General features: G+C 37.6%; 1 protein-coding gene across 2 annotated transcripts in view; it reads left to right on the forward strand.

Moving 5' to 3' along the window:
• The first annotated feature begins 1,265 nt into the window (after positions 1–1,265).
• Positions 1,266–16,091, forward strand: part of Snx6 (sorting nexin 6) — a 60,496-nt gene continuing 45,670 nt past the window's right edge. The window contains exons 1-3 of one of the 2 annotated variants that reach the window (XM_078050227.1): positions 1,266–1,338; positions 1,495–1,542; positions 15,475–15,579. In XM_078050227.1, coding sequence (XP_077906353.1) covers positions 1,333–1,338; positions 1,495–1,542; positions 15,475–15,579 — 159 coding nt within the window. In that variant the 5' untranslated portion in view covers positions 1,266–1,332. Of the gene's footprint in view, positions 1,339–1,491; positions 1,543–15,474; positions 15,580–16,091 lie in introns of both variants that reach the window. The other variant, XM_078050226.1, reaches the window with a different exon arrangement.

The following is a 16,091-nucleotide window of genomic DNA, read 5'->3' on the forward strand; positions in this document are numbered from 1 at the left end:
AAGGGAATGTGGCTTAGTAGTTCAATCCTTGATACCAAAAAAGGGGGAAAAAAAAAGGGGGCCAGGGTTGTGGCTCAGTGGTAGAGTGCTTGCCTAGCATGTGTGAGGGTTCGATCCCCCGTACCACATAAAAATAAAAACAAATAAAATAAAGGTATTGTGTCCATCTACAACTTAAAAAAAAAAAAAAGGTTGGAGGGCTTGGCAATACAAAGGAATTCAAAAGTGGAGGACCTGGAATGTAGGCTGAGGAGTTAGTTGATCATTAAGTAATGGAGGCTTGTAAAGATGTAAAGATTATTGAGTAGGGCAGTAGTAGTATTATCACCAATATCCAAGTCTTAGGAGGAAAACTGGCAGTAGTGCGTAGAATAAAGAAAATGCAAAAAAAATAAAAGTTAGGATATTATTAAAGGTCCAGATAAGGGATGCTGATGGAAGTGGGAGAAATAGGACCAATTCAAGAAATATGAAGAGAATCAATTGTAGAAGCAATAGTATTTCTCTGGATGTGAGGACAGAGAGGAAGAATTTGAACAGGACTGAGGTTTCTAGCCTGAATATTGGAAGATGCTGATACCATTAACTGAATGGAAGCACAGAGATTGCGAGTGTGTGTGTGTGTGTGTGTGTGTGTGTGTGTGTGTGTGTGTGTGTTTATGCGCCAGAGGTGAGTGTATGGCAGGGGTTAGGAATGATTTATCTTGAAGTTTCTGTGGATACCGTGTAGTGCTACCTGGCTGGACAGCTGGAGTAGGTCTGGGGAAACTTCTTCCTAGAAAGGAAAGGAATACTCTTGTAATGAGAACAGCTCACTTTTATAGTGCTCAGCCATTAGCGCCCCAAACCCTGAGGTAGTTATTACCTAGCCAGTAGTAAAAGCTTGATTATAGCCCCTGCTTACTGTATGAAGGCCCTTAGTTCCCACAACTTCCATAGGCAATGTGATATTAATTGTAATTAATTATCGTGTGGCTCATTACAGAGACTAGATTGAAAGGTTTCTCGCTGGAGCCCTTAGGGCAAGGGAACTAACTGGACAGCAGCACCCTGGGTGGCCTTCGGCCCTTCTCGGATCAGAGCTCACTAGCCGCTAGCTGTCACCAGTTGGGTCTGGGGCTTGGAACCCTCCCTGACTTCGGGGCTTTCAAATGTCCCATGGTACCGGCGTCCTTCTCCCTTCCTCGCACACCCCGCCAGTCCCCTTACAGCGGGACGGGGCGGGGCTCCAGGGCCCCGCCCCCAGACCCCACCCCGCCCCACCCCCTGCCGCCGGCTCCCTCGGGCTGGCAGTGCGTTCGCGCCTGCGCTGGTCCTCGTCTCGGAGCAGCCATGATGGTGGGTGTTCTCAGCGGCGCCGAGCCCCGGGCGCGCGGTGGGGGTGTCGGGCGCGGGGCGGGCGCGGGGACCGCGCCGGCCTGGCACTAATGTCTCCTTTTGTGTCTTCCCCACCTCATCTTCTTCCTCGGCGCGCTCGGCCCGCCGACCCAGCAGGAAGGCCTGGACGATGGCCCCGACTTCCTCTCGGAGGAAGACCGCGGAGTAAGTTCTGTCTCGTCTTCTTGCGGAATCCGCCCTGCCCTGCCTCAGCCCCCGGGTGTTATTATTGAGTAGGGGTCTCCACCCGCGCTGCGCACGTCTGGGTCGTAGTCCTCTGGATTTCCTCGCCGCATCGCGCCCCGCCCTCTTGCAGCCCTTCCTCCCTGAGGGCCGCTCGGTTCCTGATTTCCAGAGGACTCGGGGCGGCTTTCTTTTCTCCAGTCCCAGATCTTACCCACCAGTGAACCTCCTCCCCCTCTCCCAGCAGGGTGCTGGTAGGGAAGTGGAGGTGGAGGCCAAGCTGCTATGCTCCCACTCTCTCGCCACTTAGGCCAAAAAAACCCGTCCTCAGACCTTCCTTGGCGGCACCCTCAATTTTCCCCCGTTGTGAACCTCTCGAACCCTCTCCTACCCACCCTTCTCTTTCTCGAGCAGATATAGTACAGGTTTATTCTACATTACCCTTTTGCAAGGATTTTCAGTCGTCGAACCTCAACTATTCTTCAGCGTCCTACTAGATTTTTACAAAGTGCTGGTAGCCCACGGTATCTTTACTTTTTCTAACAGCAAAAACAAACAAAGCCCCATCTTTTGCAGGGTTCCCCTGGTGTCTCCCTCAGCTTTATTGAGGTATGGCTGACAAATAATAATTGTGTATATTTAGGATGTACAACGTAATATTTTGACATATGTATACATTGTGAAATGATTACCCTGTCAAGCTAATTAACATATACCTCACTTTGAGTAATTGCCAGTTTACTTTTTTGATGAGAACCCTTCAGATATACTCTCAGTAAATTACAAGTATTCTTTACTTATAGTCACCAGGCTGAAAATTAGAACTCCAGAATTATTGAAAGTTTGTACCCTCTGACCAATCTGACCAATCTCTCCTCTTTCCTCCAACCCTTCCCCCACCCCCTGCCTCTGGTAACTACTATTCTACCTTTGGTGTTAAAGGCCTTCTAGATTCCAATTTCTCCCAACTCCGCTTCCGATGGCCTTGAGCAAAGATTGGTAATGTGTATGGTGCCTTGTACAAATGAACATCGAAAAATATTGATACATGATAATTGCTGCTCAGCAAAGTGTCCCTGGTTCCTTCACATTATCCATCTTAGATAATGTGAGAGCTACATCTTTAGTGGGTTTTTGGTAGGGGGTAAAATTTTGTTAGGTGTTTTTGCTGTGTTTAATGAAATGAGGTGGTAAGTATTAAGCTTTCAAATAATAAGATGCAGAGGATGCTGCATATTTTTATGAATGATCAATTAATAATTTTCTCATTTTGCACAAAATTTAGGATTTTTGGTTAGTGCAAAAGTTTGTAGAACTTCTAGTTTCCAAAATTTCTTTCCAGTGAACTATAAAATGAAATGGGTGTGTGCAAATGTATATGTATCTTCTGGGATAAGAGAATTATGTGAGCATTTACAAATTAAATTTTGGATTTTAAAATAGGGGAAACCAACAGAGCTACTAATGAAATTAAATGAATTGATTATAGTGCAATTACACTGATTTTTTTTCTAAAAATAAAACATGACCTTCATTATTTAGATAACTTTGTGTTTATGTGATTACATGAAAAGAACAAATAGGATTTTTTTAAATTAAGATCTGTTTGATAAAACTACTGATTTTTGGAGCATTTACATTGATGATGTGAAAAGTAGAATATTTTCTGGTAAATATTTGTATTCATAACTTTATGCCTTTGTAAGATTTCCTTATAGGACTGGAAACACTTAAGTAATATGTCTGCTTTTTTCAATTATTACAAAATTCAAGGGGAAGAAGACAAAGAGCATGCCTGACTAGGAGGTTCTTATAGAATCTTGGAGATGAAAACTTTAATATGAAATGGAAAAAAACTGGGCGGAGGATTTAGCTCAGTGGTAGGTGCTTGCCTAGCATGCACTGGATTTGATGTTTAGTACTGCAATAAAGAAAAAAAAAGAAAGAAAAAACATAGTTATGAGTTAGAAAGTTTTTAGATGTCATGGTGAATGTGTACATATGTCCAGTTTTTCCTTATTTTTGTCTTACAGAACTAGGTGAATTGAATCAGTAATAATTATAGCTGAGCACATTGTTAAGCACTATTTTGGCATTATTTCATTAATAACATCTTTGAAGTATGCCCCTTTTATAGTAAATCCAAACCTTCCAGAAATTAAGAAAGTAGTCTAAGGCCACACAGTGAATGGGAGCTGGATTTTAAACCTTGTTACTGACATTGGAACTATTACATGTATTTCTCAGAATGGTCTTGAAATATTTCCATCAGAATCACCTGTAGTGTTTGAAAAGCAAAACAAAAATTTATGGATCCCATGCCCTTATTAAATCAGAATCTCTTGGGGTGGGAAGACATTTTGTTTATTTTTTTAAGTACTGGAGATTTAACCCAGGGGTGCTTAACCACTGAGCCACACCTTCAGCCAATATTTTTATGTTTTATTTTTAGACAGAGTTTCACTAAGTTGCTAAGAACTTGCAATTCTCCTGCCTCAGTCTTCTGAGTTACTGGTATTACAGTTGTGTGCAACCATACTGGGCCAAATAATTGCTTTTTTTTTTTTTTTTTAAGTTATAGATGAACACAATACCTTTATTTGTTTGTTTGTTTGTTATGTGGTACTAAAGATCGAACCCAGTGCCTTACACATGCTAGGCAAGTGCTCTACCACTGAGCCACAACCCAAACCCAAATATCTGCTTTTTACCTTAACATCCAAGAGTTTGTGTTGTGCACTGAAGTTTGATCACTGTTTCAAAAAGTTACTGTGTGTTTCTTCATTTCAGGAACAGAAGTACCTGCTCTGTTTAAATTTCCTTAAATTGTACTTGTCCTGATAGAAATAGACTGCCACAGTTAGAACTTTAAGGCATTGCAGTTTTAGTTTAGATCATCTTGTTCAGTCTTTAGGAAAGGGAGTCTTGATAGAGAAAAGCATGAAATGAGTATTTGATATGAGTTGCAGAGGAAATATCCTAGCTTCAAAAATAAAAAGTGTATAAAGCAGCAAGTAGGTTTTCATCATGATAATTGGATCAGAACAGAATCTTATAGCATCAAGAAAGTATTGTTTTGTGAGAAACAAATCAGTTTATAAGAACATACAGTGTTGAAAATTATTGGCCACATTTTGATCTCTTCAGCTCCATCTCAGCATAATAGATTTTTCCTCCAAATGAAGAACTGTAACATGTTATTTAGTAAACAAATGAGCTCTTTGAACTGAACACATTTTGCTGTGATGTGTTTGTTAAATTAAGTGTAATACATGCCAGAGTGATGGCATAATTCTCAGCATTCGGTTCCAATTCTAAATAACATGTTTATTGTTTTAAAAAATTACTTTAGGTGGGGTAACTATATCTTATCCTGGCTCAGTCTTGCTCCTCCCTCTGTATTCCTTATCTTCATTAATGGCCTCATTTTATAGTTGTGCAAGAAACCTCTGAATCACACATATTTTTATGTTAGAATAGTCACTGAGGTTAGTTAATTTCACCTTAGAAATGTGTATCCCATCTTTCTTTTCTATGGCTCCAGTTAATCTTTGCTACTTCTTGCCTGAGTTGTAGCAGTAACCATCATTTGTCCATCCTTAGCCTTTCTACTTTCTAATGGAGCCTTCACATTAAGCATAGTTATATAACTGAAATCATTTAAGTCATTTCGTGAGTCAAAAGTACTTATGTTTACCTCATTCTTTTTGAAGTAAAGTCCAGATTCTTTAGGTTAGCATTTATAACTGTATTCTGGCTGGCTTTAATATGCTGCCCCCACCCTGCACATACCTTCGTCTGTTGTCATTGCCCAGTTGCACCTCTGCACTTAAATGTCTGCTTTATGCATGCATTTCCGTGTTGTGGAGTGCTTTCCTTCTCACTACCTTTTCTTTCAACACTTGGCACAGCTGTTTGCTTTTTATTTTGTACATGCACATCATTTAGCTTAAACACATTCCACATTTATTAATAGTTTTTTTTTTCCAATAAAAATGTGACATAGACCTGAGCATCATGTCCCAAACTTGAGGCAGGAGGACTACTCAAGTTCAAGGCCAGCTTGGGCAATTTTGTGAGACCTGGCTCAAAAATTAAAAGGACTAGGATGTAACTCAGTGGCAGAGTGAGTGCCTAATATGAGCAAGGCCCTGGGTTGGATTCCTAGTACCACCACGGAAAAAGTAATATGGTATTCTCTGAGGCTAAAAAGATGAATAGAACAAAGTCCTTGTCCTGAGATCTTAACAGTGCAAGGAGGAAGATAGTTATTATCCCTTTTGGTAAAGTGCCTTGAGCACAAAGAAGAGAGTGTTTAACTTTGGGGACAGGAATAGTAAAAGTCAGAAGTTACAGGCTTGTATTGCATTGACTGTGTGGTAGGGACTATGTTTATTGACTCGGTTCTCAAATTAGTATGGGAAAAAAAAATCTGTATGGGAAGTAGCTGCTGCTGTTCCTATTTTGGATAGGAACATAGGTTTAAAAAGATTAAATAACTTCTCAAGGTCATACAGCCAGTAGGACTTGCAGTCAGACATTGTTGGTTTTAGCTCTAGGGTCTGGTTTTGTTTCTTTTCTGTCACATCCTCACCCCATTTTATTTTTTATTTTGAGACAGGGTCTTACTAAGTGGCTTTAAGTTCTCACTAAATTGCTGGGGCTGGCCTCAAACTTGTGATCCTCCTGCCTCAGCCTTCAGAATTGATGGAATTACAGGCATGTACCACCATGCTGGGCTGGGTTCTTAACCTCTGTTCTTAACCTCTTATCATCAAAATGGGCTGTGCTGACCTTTAATTTTTAAATTTTTTTATTTTTGGTGTTGTTTTTCTACTGGGGATTTAACCAAGGGATGCTCTACCACTGACCTATAAACCCAGCTTTTTTTTTTTTTTTATTTTTTTTTTTAGTTTTGTGAAAGGATCTCTAAATTGCTGAGGCTGGCCTCAAACTTGTCCTCTTGTCTGAGCCTCCTGAGTTACTAGAATGGATTACATCATGAGCCACATGCTGGCTAGCCACTTAATGTTGATTGATCAGGATTTTGTAGACTCTCAGGGAAGGGTGAAGGAGGACATACCAACTAAAAGGATAACATATAGGTAATTTGGGAATTGAACCCAGGACTTTGCATATGTCAGGCAAGCATTGGACCACTGAGCTATATACCCAGCCTTTTGAGACAGGTCTCACTATATTATCCAGACTGGCCTTCACCTGTGATCCTCTTGTTTCAGCCTCCTGAGAATTTTTACAAGTGTGTGCCATTATATTCAGCTCATTTATGATTGTTCTCTAGCCTCATTCAGCAGCTCAAATGTAAAAGCAAAAGGAAGGCCAGGTGCGCTGTCACACACCTGTAACTCCACCAGCTGGGGAGGCTGAGTCAAGAGGATCATGAGTTCAAAGCCAGCCTCATCAATTTATCGATGCACTAAGCAGCTCAGTGAGACCTTGTCTCTAAATAAAATGCAAAATAGGGCTAGGGATGTGGCGGAGTGCCCCTGAGTTTAATCCCTGGTACCAAAAAAAAAAAAAAAAGCAAGAAAGTTGTTGATTAAATTGATCCTGAATATGGGACTTTGTAAGCTAAGTATGGTGAAAGAGCAGTAGTGTCAAAGGGACCAACAAGAAAGAGGCATTGGTGGATTGCAGAGTAGGGGCTGACAGATTGGAAATATGGAAAGGTCATAGAACTGGAGGTATCAATAATGCAAAATCATATGTATAGTAAAAGTGGCAGAAAACAAGAAGTTATTTCATTTTGTATTAAAGTTGATAATGTTTCCTTGCTGCAAACAAATTCATGAAGGTGGGGCTTTTTTCTTAAGTCCTTCATAATATATGCTGAAAAATTTATTAAAGAAATGCATATTGCTATATTGCCTAGAATCAAGGGTCTACATTTGTTCTACCAATAATGTTAACTTTTAACTTACAGGTAGACACCATTAGTACCACCCCACTGGTGATTTGTTGTTTCTGGTATGACATGTGAGAGGAAATCTGGTTCAAATGTCATTTTCTAGAATATGTATAATTAAACATTAACTGCTGAGTATATAGGGTATACACTAGTAATGGAAATATCATAGAACTTCTTATAAAAAATTGTAACTAGGCTACTAGTTAAATAGTGTGAATTTGGCCTGAATTAATGAGCTTAATGGAATTTAATTCTATCTCATGGGGTTTTTTTTTTTTTTAATGATTGTACTGTAATTACCTGATTTTGGGGGGAGGGGAGGGATCTAACCCAGGGGTGCTTTACCACCGAGCTACATCCCCAGCCCCTTTTTTTTTTTTTTTTTAATTATAGGTGGACACAATAGCTTTATTTTTATGTGGTGCTGAGGATCGAACCAAGTGCCTCATGCATGGTAGTCGAGTACTCTACCTCTGAGCCACAATCCTCAGCCCTTTTTTAAAAAATATTTATTTTTTAGTTGTAATTGGACATAATACCTTTATTTATTTATTTTTATGTGGTGCTAAGGGTCAAATCAGGGCCTCACACGTGCTAGGTGAGTGCTATACCGATGAGGCACAACCCCAGCCCCATCCCTTTTTGTTTTTTATTTTGAGACACAGTCTGAGTTGCTGAGCGTCTCGATAAGCTCCTGAGACTGGCCTCAAACTTGCAGTCCTCCTGTCTCAGCCTCCTGAGTCACTGGGATTAGAGGCATGCAACACCACACCTGGCTCTGATAACAGTTTTGTAGTCCAGTTATGGTTAGAATCTTTATTTTATTTTACTCTTTTATTCAACAAATATTTGTTGAAGACCACCATTTGGCAATACAGCAGCAAACCACATGGACAAAAATTTATGTCCTTATGGAGCTGAATTCTAGTTGGGGAGGGGCATTAAAAATAATTATTTTATATATATATTAATTTTTTTGTTTTAGTTGTAGTTGGACACAATAATTGTTTATTTTTATGTGGTGCTAAGGATTGAACACGTGCTAGGCGAGTGTTCTATCACTGAATCACAACCCCAGCCCCTAATTATGGTATATTTGATGGTGAATAAGTGCTGTGAAAAAAATGAAGGAGGAATAGGGATTGTTATGTGTTTCAGCTGTAGTTTTAGATGGGATGACAAGGAAAGGTCTTTTGGGGAAGGGCTTCAAGACTTAATGGAAATGAGCCATACAGGTAGATATCTAGGCAGAGTAAATGGTAATTGTACAGATTCCTTAGGTGGTGGTATGCTTGTGTGTTCAAGGAACAAAGAGACCATATGGCAGTACTGCAGTGAGCCAGAGGTATAGTAGATTAGTTGGAGATGATGTCAGATGGAGATTTTATAGTGCCTCATGGACTTCTGTGAGGTCTTTAGCTTTTCTCCAATTGGGAATTCTTTATGTAATAAGTTATAATATATTACTATACTATATAAGTCACCACTAATACCTAGTAATGAATGTCTTCTTTACTAAGTAATTATAAATACCAGCAATAGGGCAGGATCTTAGTTTTTAGTGATACTGTAATTTTATTGCTTAATTCATATTCTGTCCTGGTCTTGACCAGGGACTCAAATAATTCAGTCAGTCTCTGACAAAAGGAAAGTACAAAGTTTATTGGCCTAGATAAAGATTAAACCACGTCGGGCGCAGTGGTGCACACCTGTAATCCCAGCTGCTTGGAAGGCTGAGGCAGGAAGCTTGTGAGTTCAAAGCCAGCCCAGCAAAAGCAAGGTGCTAAACAACTCAGTGAGACCCTGTCTATAAATAAAAATACAGGGCTGGGGATGTGGCTCAAGTGGTAGCGTGCTCGCCTGGCATGCGTGTGGCCTGGGTTCGATCCTCAGCACCACATAAAATACAAAATATGGCTGGGGATGTAGCTTGGCAGTGGTTGAGTGCCCCTAAATTCAATCCCCAGTACAAAAAAAAAGAAGAAAGATTAAACTACTGAATGTAGTCTCATCAGAAATTTACTTGGATAAATTCAGTTCACTAATTTCAGAAAGTTAATTAAAAGTTTCAGAAATGTTAATTAAACAAGTTGTGTGCATTGAGTCTTTCCCTTAATAAAACCCTTTATGATGACAGTGTGGTGGCACAAGTAAGTGTGTAATCCCAGAGTCTCGGTTGCTGAAGCAGGAAGATCACAAGTTCCAAAGCCAGTGTCAGCAACTTAGTGAGGCCCTAAGCAATTTGGTGAGATCCTGTCTCAAAAATATAATAAAAGGGGTGGAGATGTGGCTCAGTTGATGGGCACCTTTGGGTTCAATGCATGGTACAAATAAAACAAAACCCTTCATGACACATGCCTATAATCCTAGCAACTCTGAAGGCTGAGGCAGGAGGATTGCAAGTTTGAGACGAGCATTAGCAATTTAGCGAGACCCTGTCTCAAAAAATAAAAAGGGCTGGAGATGTAACTCAGTGGTGAAGCACCCCTGGGTTCAGTCCCCAGTACCAAATAAAATGAAATAAAACCCTCTAAAGTTATTGAGTTTCTTTAAACAGGGAAGAAAATCAGCTTAGAAAAGCTGTACGTTTTGAGTAATTAACATTAAATTTATAGTAATGTTTTTTTCAAATTTAAGGTATAATTGAAAGATCTATTTTTTCCATGTACCACAAAGAAAAAAAAAATACTAGTTAAATTGTAATTGTCATCAAATAAAAGACATTCCTATTTCAGATATTAAAATACAAAAGGCATCAATAGTTGATGAAATAAAGCACATTGACTTTCATTGAAGTTTTGTGCTAATATAGGGGTGATTTCATTTTAGAGACTTGCTTTTCCATTATAAATATTAGTTGTTAAAGATAGGAATTTAAAAAATTTAATGTATGCAAAGCAGATCTTACTGTCAAACAAAATAATCCTTTATGTCTACTTTTCTATATACTCAGGAAATGGGAAATAATCATTTGAGAGTGTAAAGAATAAGTAGGAACTGACTGTAAGAAGGTGCAATATCAGAATGTACATGTTAGCTGGTGTTTTGAATTTATTATGAAATGTAAGTGAAAGACATCAGAATCTCACTATCACCATTTAGCATCATGCAGAATTGCCCCAAAATATCAGCACGTGTGATACATGTATACTTTCTTGAGATCAGTTCTAGAACTAAGTTGTAAAAGAATGAAAAAGACAAATAGTAGATTCAATGTCTGTTAAAGTGATATGCAAATAGATAACATGCTTTAATAAGGCACACAAGAGAAAAAAATAAAGTATACAAGTGACAGAAGATTTAAAAGTAATGAAAAAGAAGCATAAAACTGTTAAAAGGAGCATAAGGGTACTTTCTGGGAATGATGTTTCAATTGTATGTAACATGTTTATTAAAACTTCAAATTTATATAATTAAAGTCTGCATTTTATTGCATTTAAATTATACCTTAAAAAATAGAATCTGGGACCATAGTGTTAAGTGTCTAACACCGGGGATATTTTAAATAGATAAAAGTTATAATAAAAAAGATATCAAAAGGAAAAGGTACTGTATTTGGTACATACCGCTTGAGCCACATCCCCAGCCCTCATTTTACTTATTTATTTATATGCAGTGCTGATAATTGAACGCTGTGCCTTACACATGCTAGGCAAGCACTCTACTGCCAAGCTACAACCCCAACCCAGGTTTTGTATTTTTAATAAGTGTCAGGTTAAGTTGTGTTTGGGAAATGCTAGACTAGGCAATGAAAACATAAAGAAGTAGAGAAATGCCAACAGTGTTGTTATTCCAGAAACTGTATGATAAATGCACTAGTGTCCTGTAGTTGTTTAACAAATTACCACAAACTTGGTGGCTTAAAACAATGGAAATTTATTCACTCACAATTCTGGGGCTAGAAGTAAGAAATTAGTCACTGAGGTGAAATCAAGGTGTCCTCCAGAAGCTGTAGTGAAGAATCTGCTGCTGCTTCGAGCTTCTAGTGGTTGCCAGAAATCTGATTTGTGGTGCATTACTTTTAATCTCTGCTTCTATTTGTTCATTATTGAAGTTATTGTCTGTGACAAATTTCTCTTTGCCTCCCATTTATAAAGGAATATGTGATTGCATTTAAGGTCTAACTAGATAAAACAGGATACTCTCCCTGTGTCAAAACCTTAATTTGGGGCTGGGGATGTGGCTCAAGCGGTGGCGCGCTTGCCTGGCATGCGTGCAGCCCGGGTTCCATCCTCAGCACCACATACAAAGATGTTGTGTCCACCGAAAACTAAAAAATAAATATTAAAAAATTCTCTCTCTCTCTCTCTCTCTCTCAAAAAAAAAAAAAAAAAACACACACACCAAAAAACCTTAATTGACCTAGTGGCTGGGGAGGCTGAGGCAGGAGGATCGAAAGTTCAAAGCCAGCCTCAGCAAAAGTGAGGCACTAAGCAACTCCGTGAGACCTTCTCTCTAAATAAAATACAAAATAGGGCTGGGGATGTGGTTCAGTGGTTGATTGCCCCTGAGTTCAATCCCTGGTATTAAAAAAAAAAAAAAAAAAAACAACCTAAAACAACAAAAAAACTTAAATCACATCTGCAAAGTCCTTTTTTGCCATACAGGGTAACATTACTCAGTCTAGCATAGTAAATACCTAAAAAGTGGCCTAGAAGTGCGGTTTAATAAAAAGGAAACAGATTTCTTAAACTAGAACTAAGATAAAGGGTTGAGGAAGTGGTTGAAAAGGACAATATGAATACCTGATAAAACTAAATAGAAAAAAAAACAAGGAACAAATCACTCTCAAATGTTTCTAATATTGAAGGGGTAACAAGATAGTTAGAAAGTGAAAAAGAAATGTTTAATTTATTTTTTATCAGATAATGGGCTACATGTTACATTGAGAACAATAATGATGTTTTTAGAACATGTTGTTTTTATGTGTAAGTTTACCGTATCAGATGTGGTGTGTGTGTGTGTGTGTGTGTGTGTGTGTAGGGAATTGAATCCAAGACCTGAGCTGTATCAACTGAGCTATATTCCTAGCCCTACAGTATGAACTTTGAATGATATGTTTGCTTATTGAAGTTTAACTTATTAAAGTTATCTATAAAATTTTTATTAAAGGCCATCATATGGGACTGGGGATGTGGCTCAAGCGGTTGCGCGCTCGCCTGGCATCCTGCGGCCCGGGTTCGATCCTCAGTACCACACAAAATCAAAGATGTTGTGTCTGCCGAAAACTAAAAACTAAAAATTAAAAATTTCTCTCTCTTTAAAAAAAAAAGCCATCATATATAGTATCACAGCAACTTATAATAATTTATTTCTTTTGTGAATTTTAATTTGTATTTTATGTAATAACATTTATGTTTTATTAATTTTTTTGGTGTTACTGGGAATTAAAACGTGGTGCTCTGCCATTGAGCTAGATTTTTAGCCCCTTTTCTTATTTTTTATTTTACGATAGGGTCTTGCTGAATTGCTGAGGCTGGCCTCAAACTTGCCATCCTTCTGCCTCATCCTGTTGAGTTGTTGGGATTGTTACTTATTTTTAAAAAGTATGTCACATGGGCTGGGGTTGTGGCTCAGTGATAGAGCGCTTGCCTAGCATGTGTGAGGCACTGAATTCGAGTCTCAGCATCACATATAAATAAATGAATAAAATAAAGGTCCATCAACATCTAAAATATATATTTTAAAAAGCATTTCATGTAAGAACCAGTTGCAAACAAATGAGTATAAGTTACTTTTTAAGTCACTAATAGCCATATTTAAATAAGGAATTTTATGAAATTAATATATATTTTTTGAGATGGAGTCTCTCCATGTTATCCAGACTGGGTTCAAACTTGTGATCTCCAAATTCAGCCTCCTGAGTAGCTAGAATTACAGGTTTTGTGCCACTATGCCCAGCTCAAATTAATTGTTTTAGATTTCTGATACAAAGACTTTTTTTCCCTATTTATAATAGGAATACATGCAACATTGTGGAAAATGGGGAGAATAGAGGAATATATAGAGAAAATCTGCTGCTTTTTCACAATTTTGGTGTATTTTTTTGTAAGTCTTTTTGAGATAGTGGGTGACTGGTCTTGAACTCCTAGGTTCAGATGATCCTCTTGCTTCAGCTTCACAACTGCTGGGACTACAGGCATGTACCACCTTGCCCAACTATTGTATGCATTTAAAATAAATAAATAAATAAGAGCAATGTGTATTAACAGTTTTTCTTCTAGCATTTTTTTTTCACTTACATTGTAATTAAAATTTGAGAAGCTAGTAACTAGATGAGATTACCAAGTCCTGGGTTTTACAACTAGAATATTTGAAACAGGCTAGTTAATTAGACTTTATATATTTTATATCTTGTAGCTGGCTAAGATTTTATTTTGTTTTTTTAGTGTATTTGACTCTTGTTAAGTCTCTACCCAAACATATTACAATACTTTTTGTTAAAGAGTAAACATGAGTGAAATTTAAGAATTATAAGTAGAATTATGGAATTGTAGGGACTGGGGATATAGCTCAGTGGTAGAATACTTGCCTAGTATGCATAAGGTCCTGAGTTCAATCCCCAACACCTCAAAAAATACAAGTAAGTGTAAAAGTTATCTTAGATAGGCAAATGAAAACTCTAAATAGGGAACTTACCCAATTCTTCAAATGCACTGTAGCTTATAGCTTTATTATTGAATATTTATTATGTTAGTATTTTTCATAGTACTTTACATATATTATATATAATATATTTAATAGTTTTATTATGTATTTTTTAAGCAGTAAGGAATATAGTAAGCAGTAAGAGTTAAAATTGTTCAACATTCTTTTTATTATTTTTCTTTTATTATATTCCTTAAGTTTAGATCACTTGAAATTTAATGGACCATCTTCTAGAAAATGGTTTTCTTTTATTAATTAATTTATTTTTAATTGGTTCTTTTTAGTTTTACAAGACATAATCCATTTTTATATAATTATAAATTATAATTATAAATAATTATTAGAATACATCTTCTAATTCAGACTCCAGTATCTTTTCCTCCCCTTCTCTTTCCCCACCACTGTTCCTTTCCCTTTTTTGATCCTTTTTGTCATTTACCCGTGGTTGTTATTTTTTAAATTAATTTCTGTGGGTGTACATGATGGTGAGATTCACTGTGGTGTATTCATATGTACATAGGAAAATTATGTCAGATTCATCCCACCCTCTTTCCTTTTCCCATCCTTCCTCTCTTCCCTTCATTCCTCTTTGTCTACTCCAGTGAACTTCTATCCCTACCCCTTTAGCTTCCACATATCAGAGAAAATATTTGGTTTCTTAGGATTACTTAGCATGATAATTGCTAGATTCATCCCTTTACTGGCAAATGCCATAATTTCATTCTTTATATCTGAGCAATACTCAATGGAGTGTGTGTGTGTGTGTGTGTGTGTGTGTGTATGTGTATCACATTTTATTTATCCAGTCATCTGTTGAAGGCCACCTATGTTGGCTGTATCACTTAGCTATTGTGAATTGTGCTGCTATATACATTTATGTGGCTGCATCACTTTAGGATGCTGATTTTAAATTCCTCTGGATATATACCGAGGAGTGGAATGACTGAATCAAATGGTTCCATTACTGGTTTTTTGAAGAATCCCCATATTGCTTTCCAGAGTGATTGCACCAATTTATAGTCCCACCAAGAATGTATGAGTGTACCCTTTGGAAAATAGTTTTTTCTTTTGGGGTGAAACTATGATGGATCATGGTTAGTTTAGCGACTCAATGCAGTGCAGAGTTTAGTTGAATGGTGTAAAATGAAAATACCATTTACCTAACACACCTGCCTCTAACTATGTATGTAGATAAAATGAGCTTGTGTACTTTTTTATCCTTGCGATTCTTTGTATGTATTTGTTTCCCCCACCCCATTATCCTGTTGTCTGGAAGAATAAAATTATATAAAAGCACACAGAATTTCTTTAAGATATTACCTATTTTCTTTTTCTAGCTTAAAGCAATAAATGTAGATCTTCAAAGTGATGCTGCGCTGCAAGTGGACATTTCTGATGCTCTTAGTGAGAGGGATAAAGTAAAATTCACTGTTCACACAAAAGTAAGTGGGATTTTTATATTTTGACTTTTGTTGTGTTAATGTTACTTAAATAAGGGAGAGGACAAGGGGGAGGTTATAAACTAAAATTGAATTTTATGCATGTATGAATTTGTTGGTTTGAACCCAACTACCATGTATAACTTTAAAAGCTCTTAAAAAAAGAAAAAATATAATAATATGCTGACGTGAACTTGGGTTTTGAACACAATTGAAAAGGGACATAATTTATAATTTCTGCTATTTTAACAAAAGAAGTTTTATGGAAATTACTTTTGGGGAGTGGGTACTGGGGATTGAACTCAGTACTTTACATATGCTAGGCATGTGCTTCACCATGCGCTATATTCCAAACCTTTTAAAAATTTGGAGATGGAATCTCACAAAATTGTCCAGACTGGTCTAGAACTTGGGATCCTCCTGCCTTAGCCTCCCTAGTAGTTAGGATTATAGGTGTGCACCACCACTCCTGTCAGGAAATATACTTTTTACTTTTGTTTTCTGGTACTGGGGAC

This window comes from Ictidomys tridecemlineatus, chromosome 5 (genome assembly GCF_052094955.1).
Source record: "Ictidomys tridecemlineatus isolate mIctTri1 chromosome 5, mIctTri1.hap1, whole genome shotgun sequence".
NCBI lineage: Eukaryota > Metazoa > Chordata > Mammalia > Rodentia > Sciuridae > Ictidomys > Ictidomys tridecemlineatus.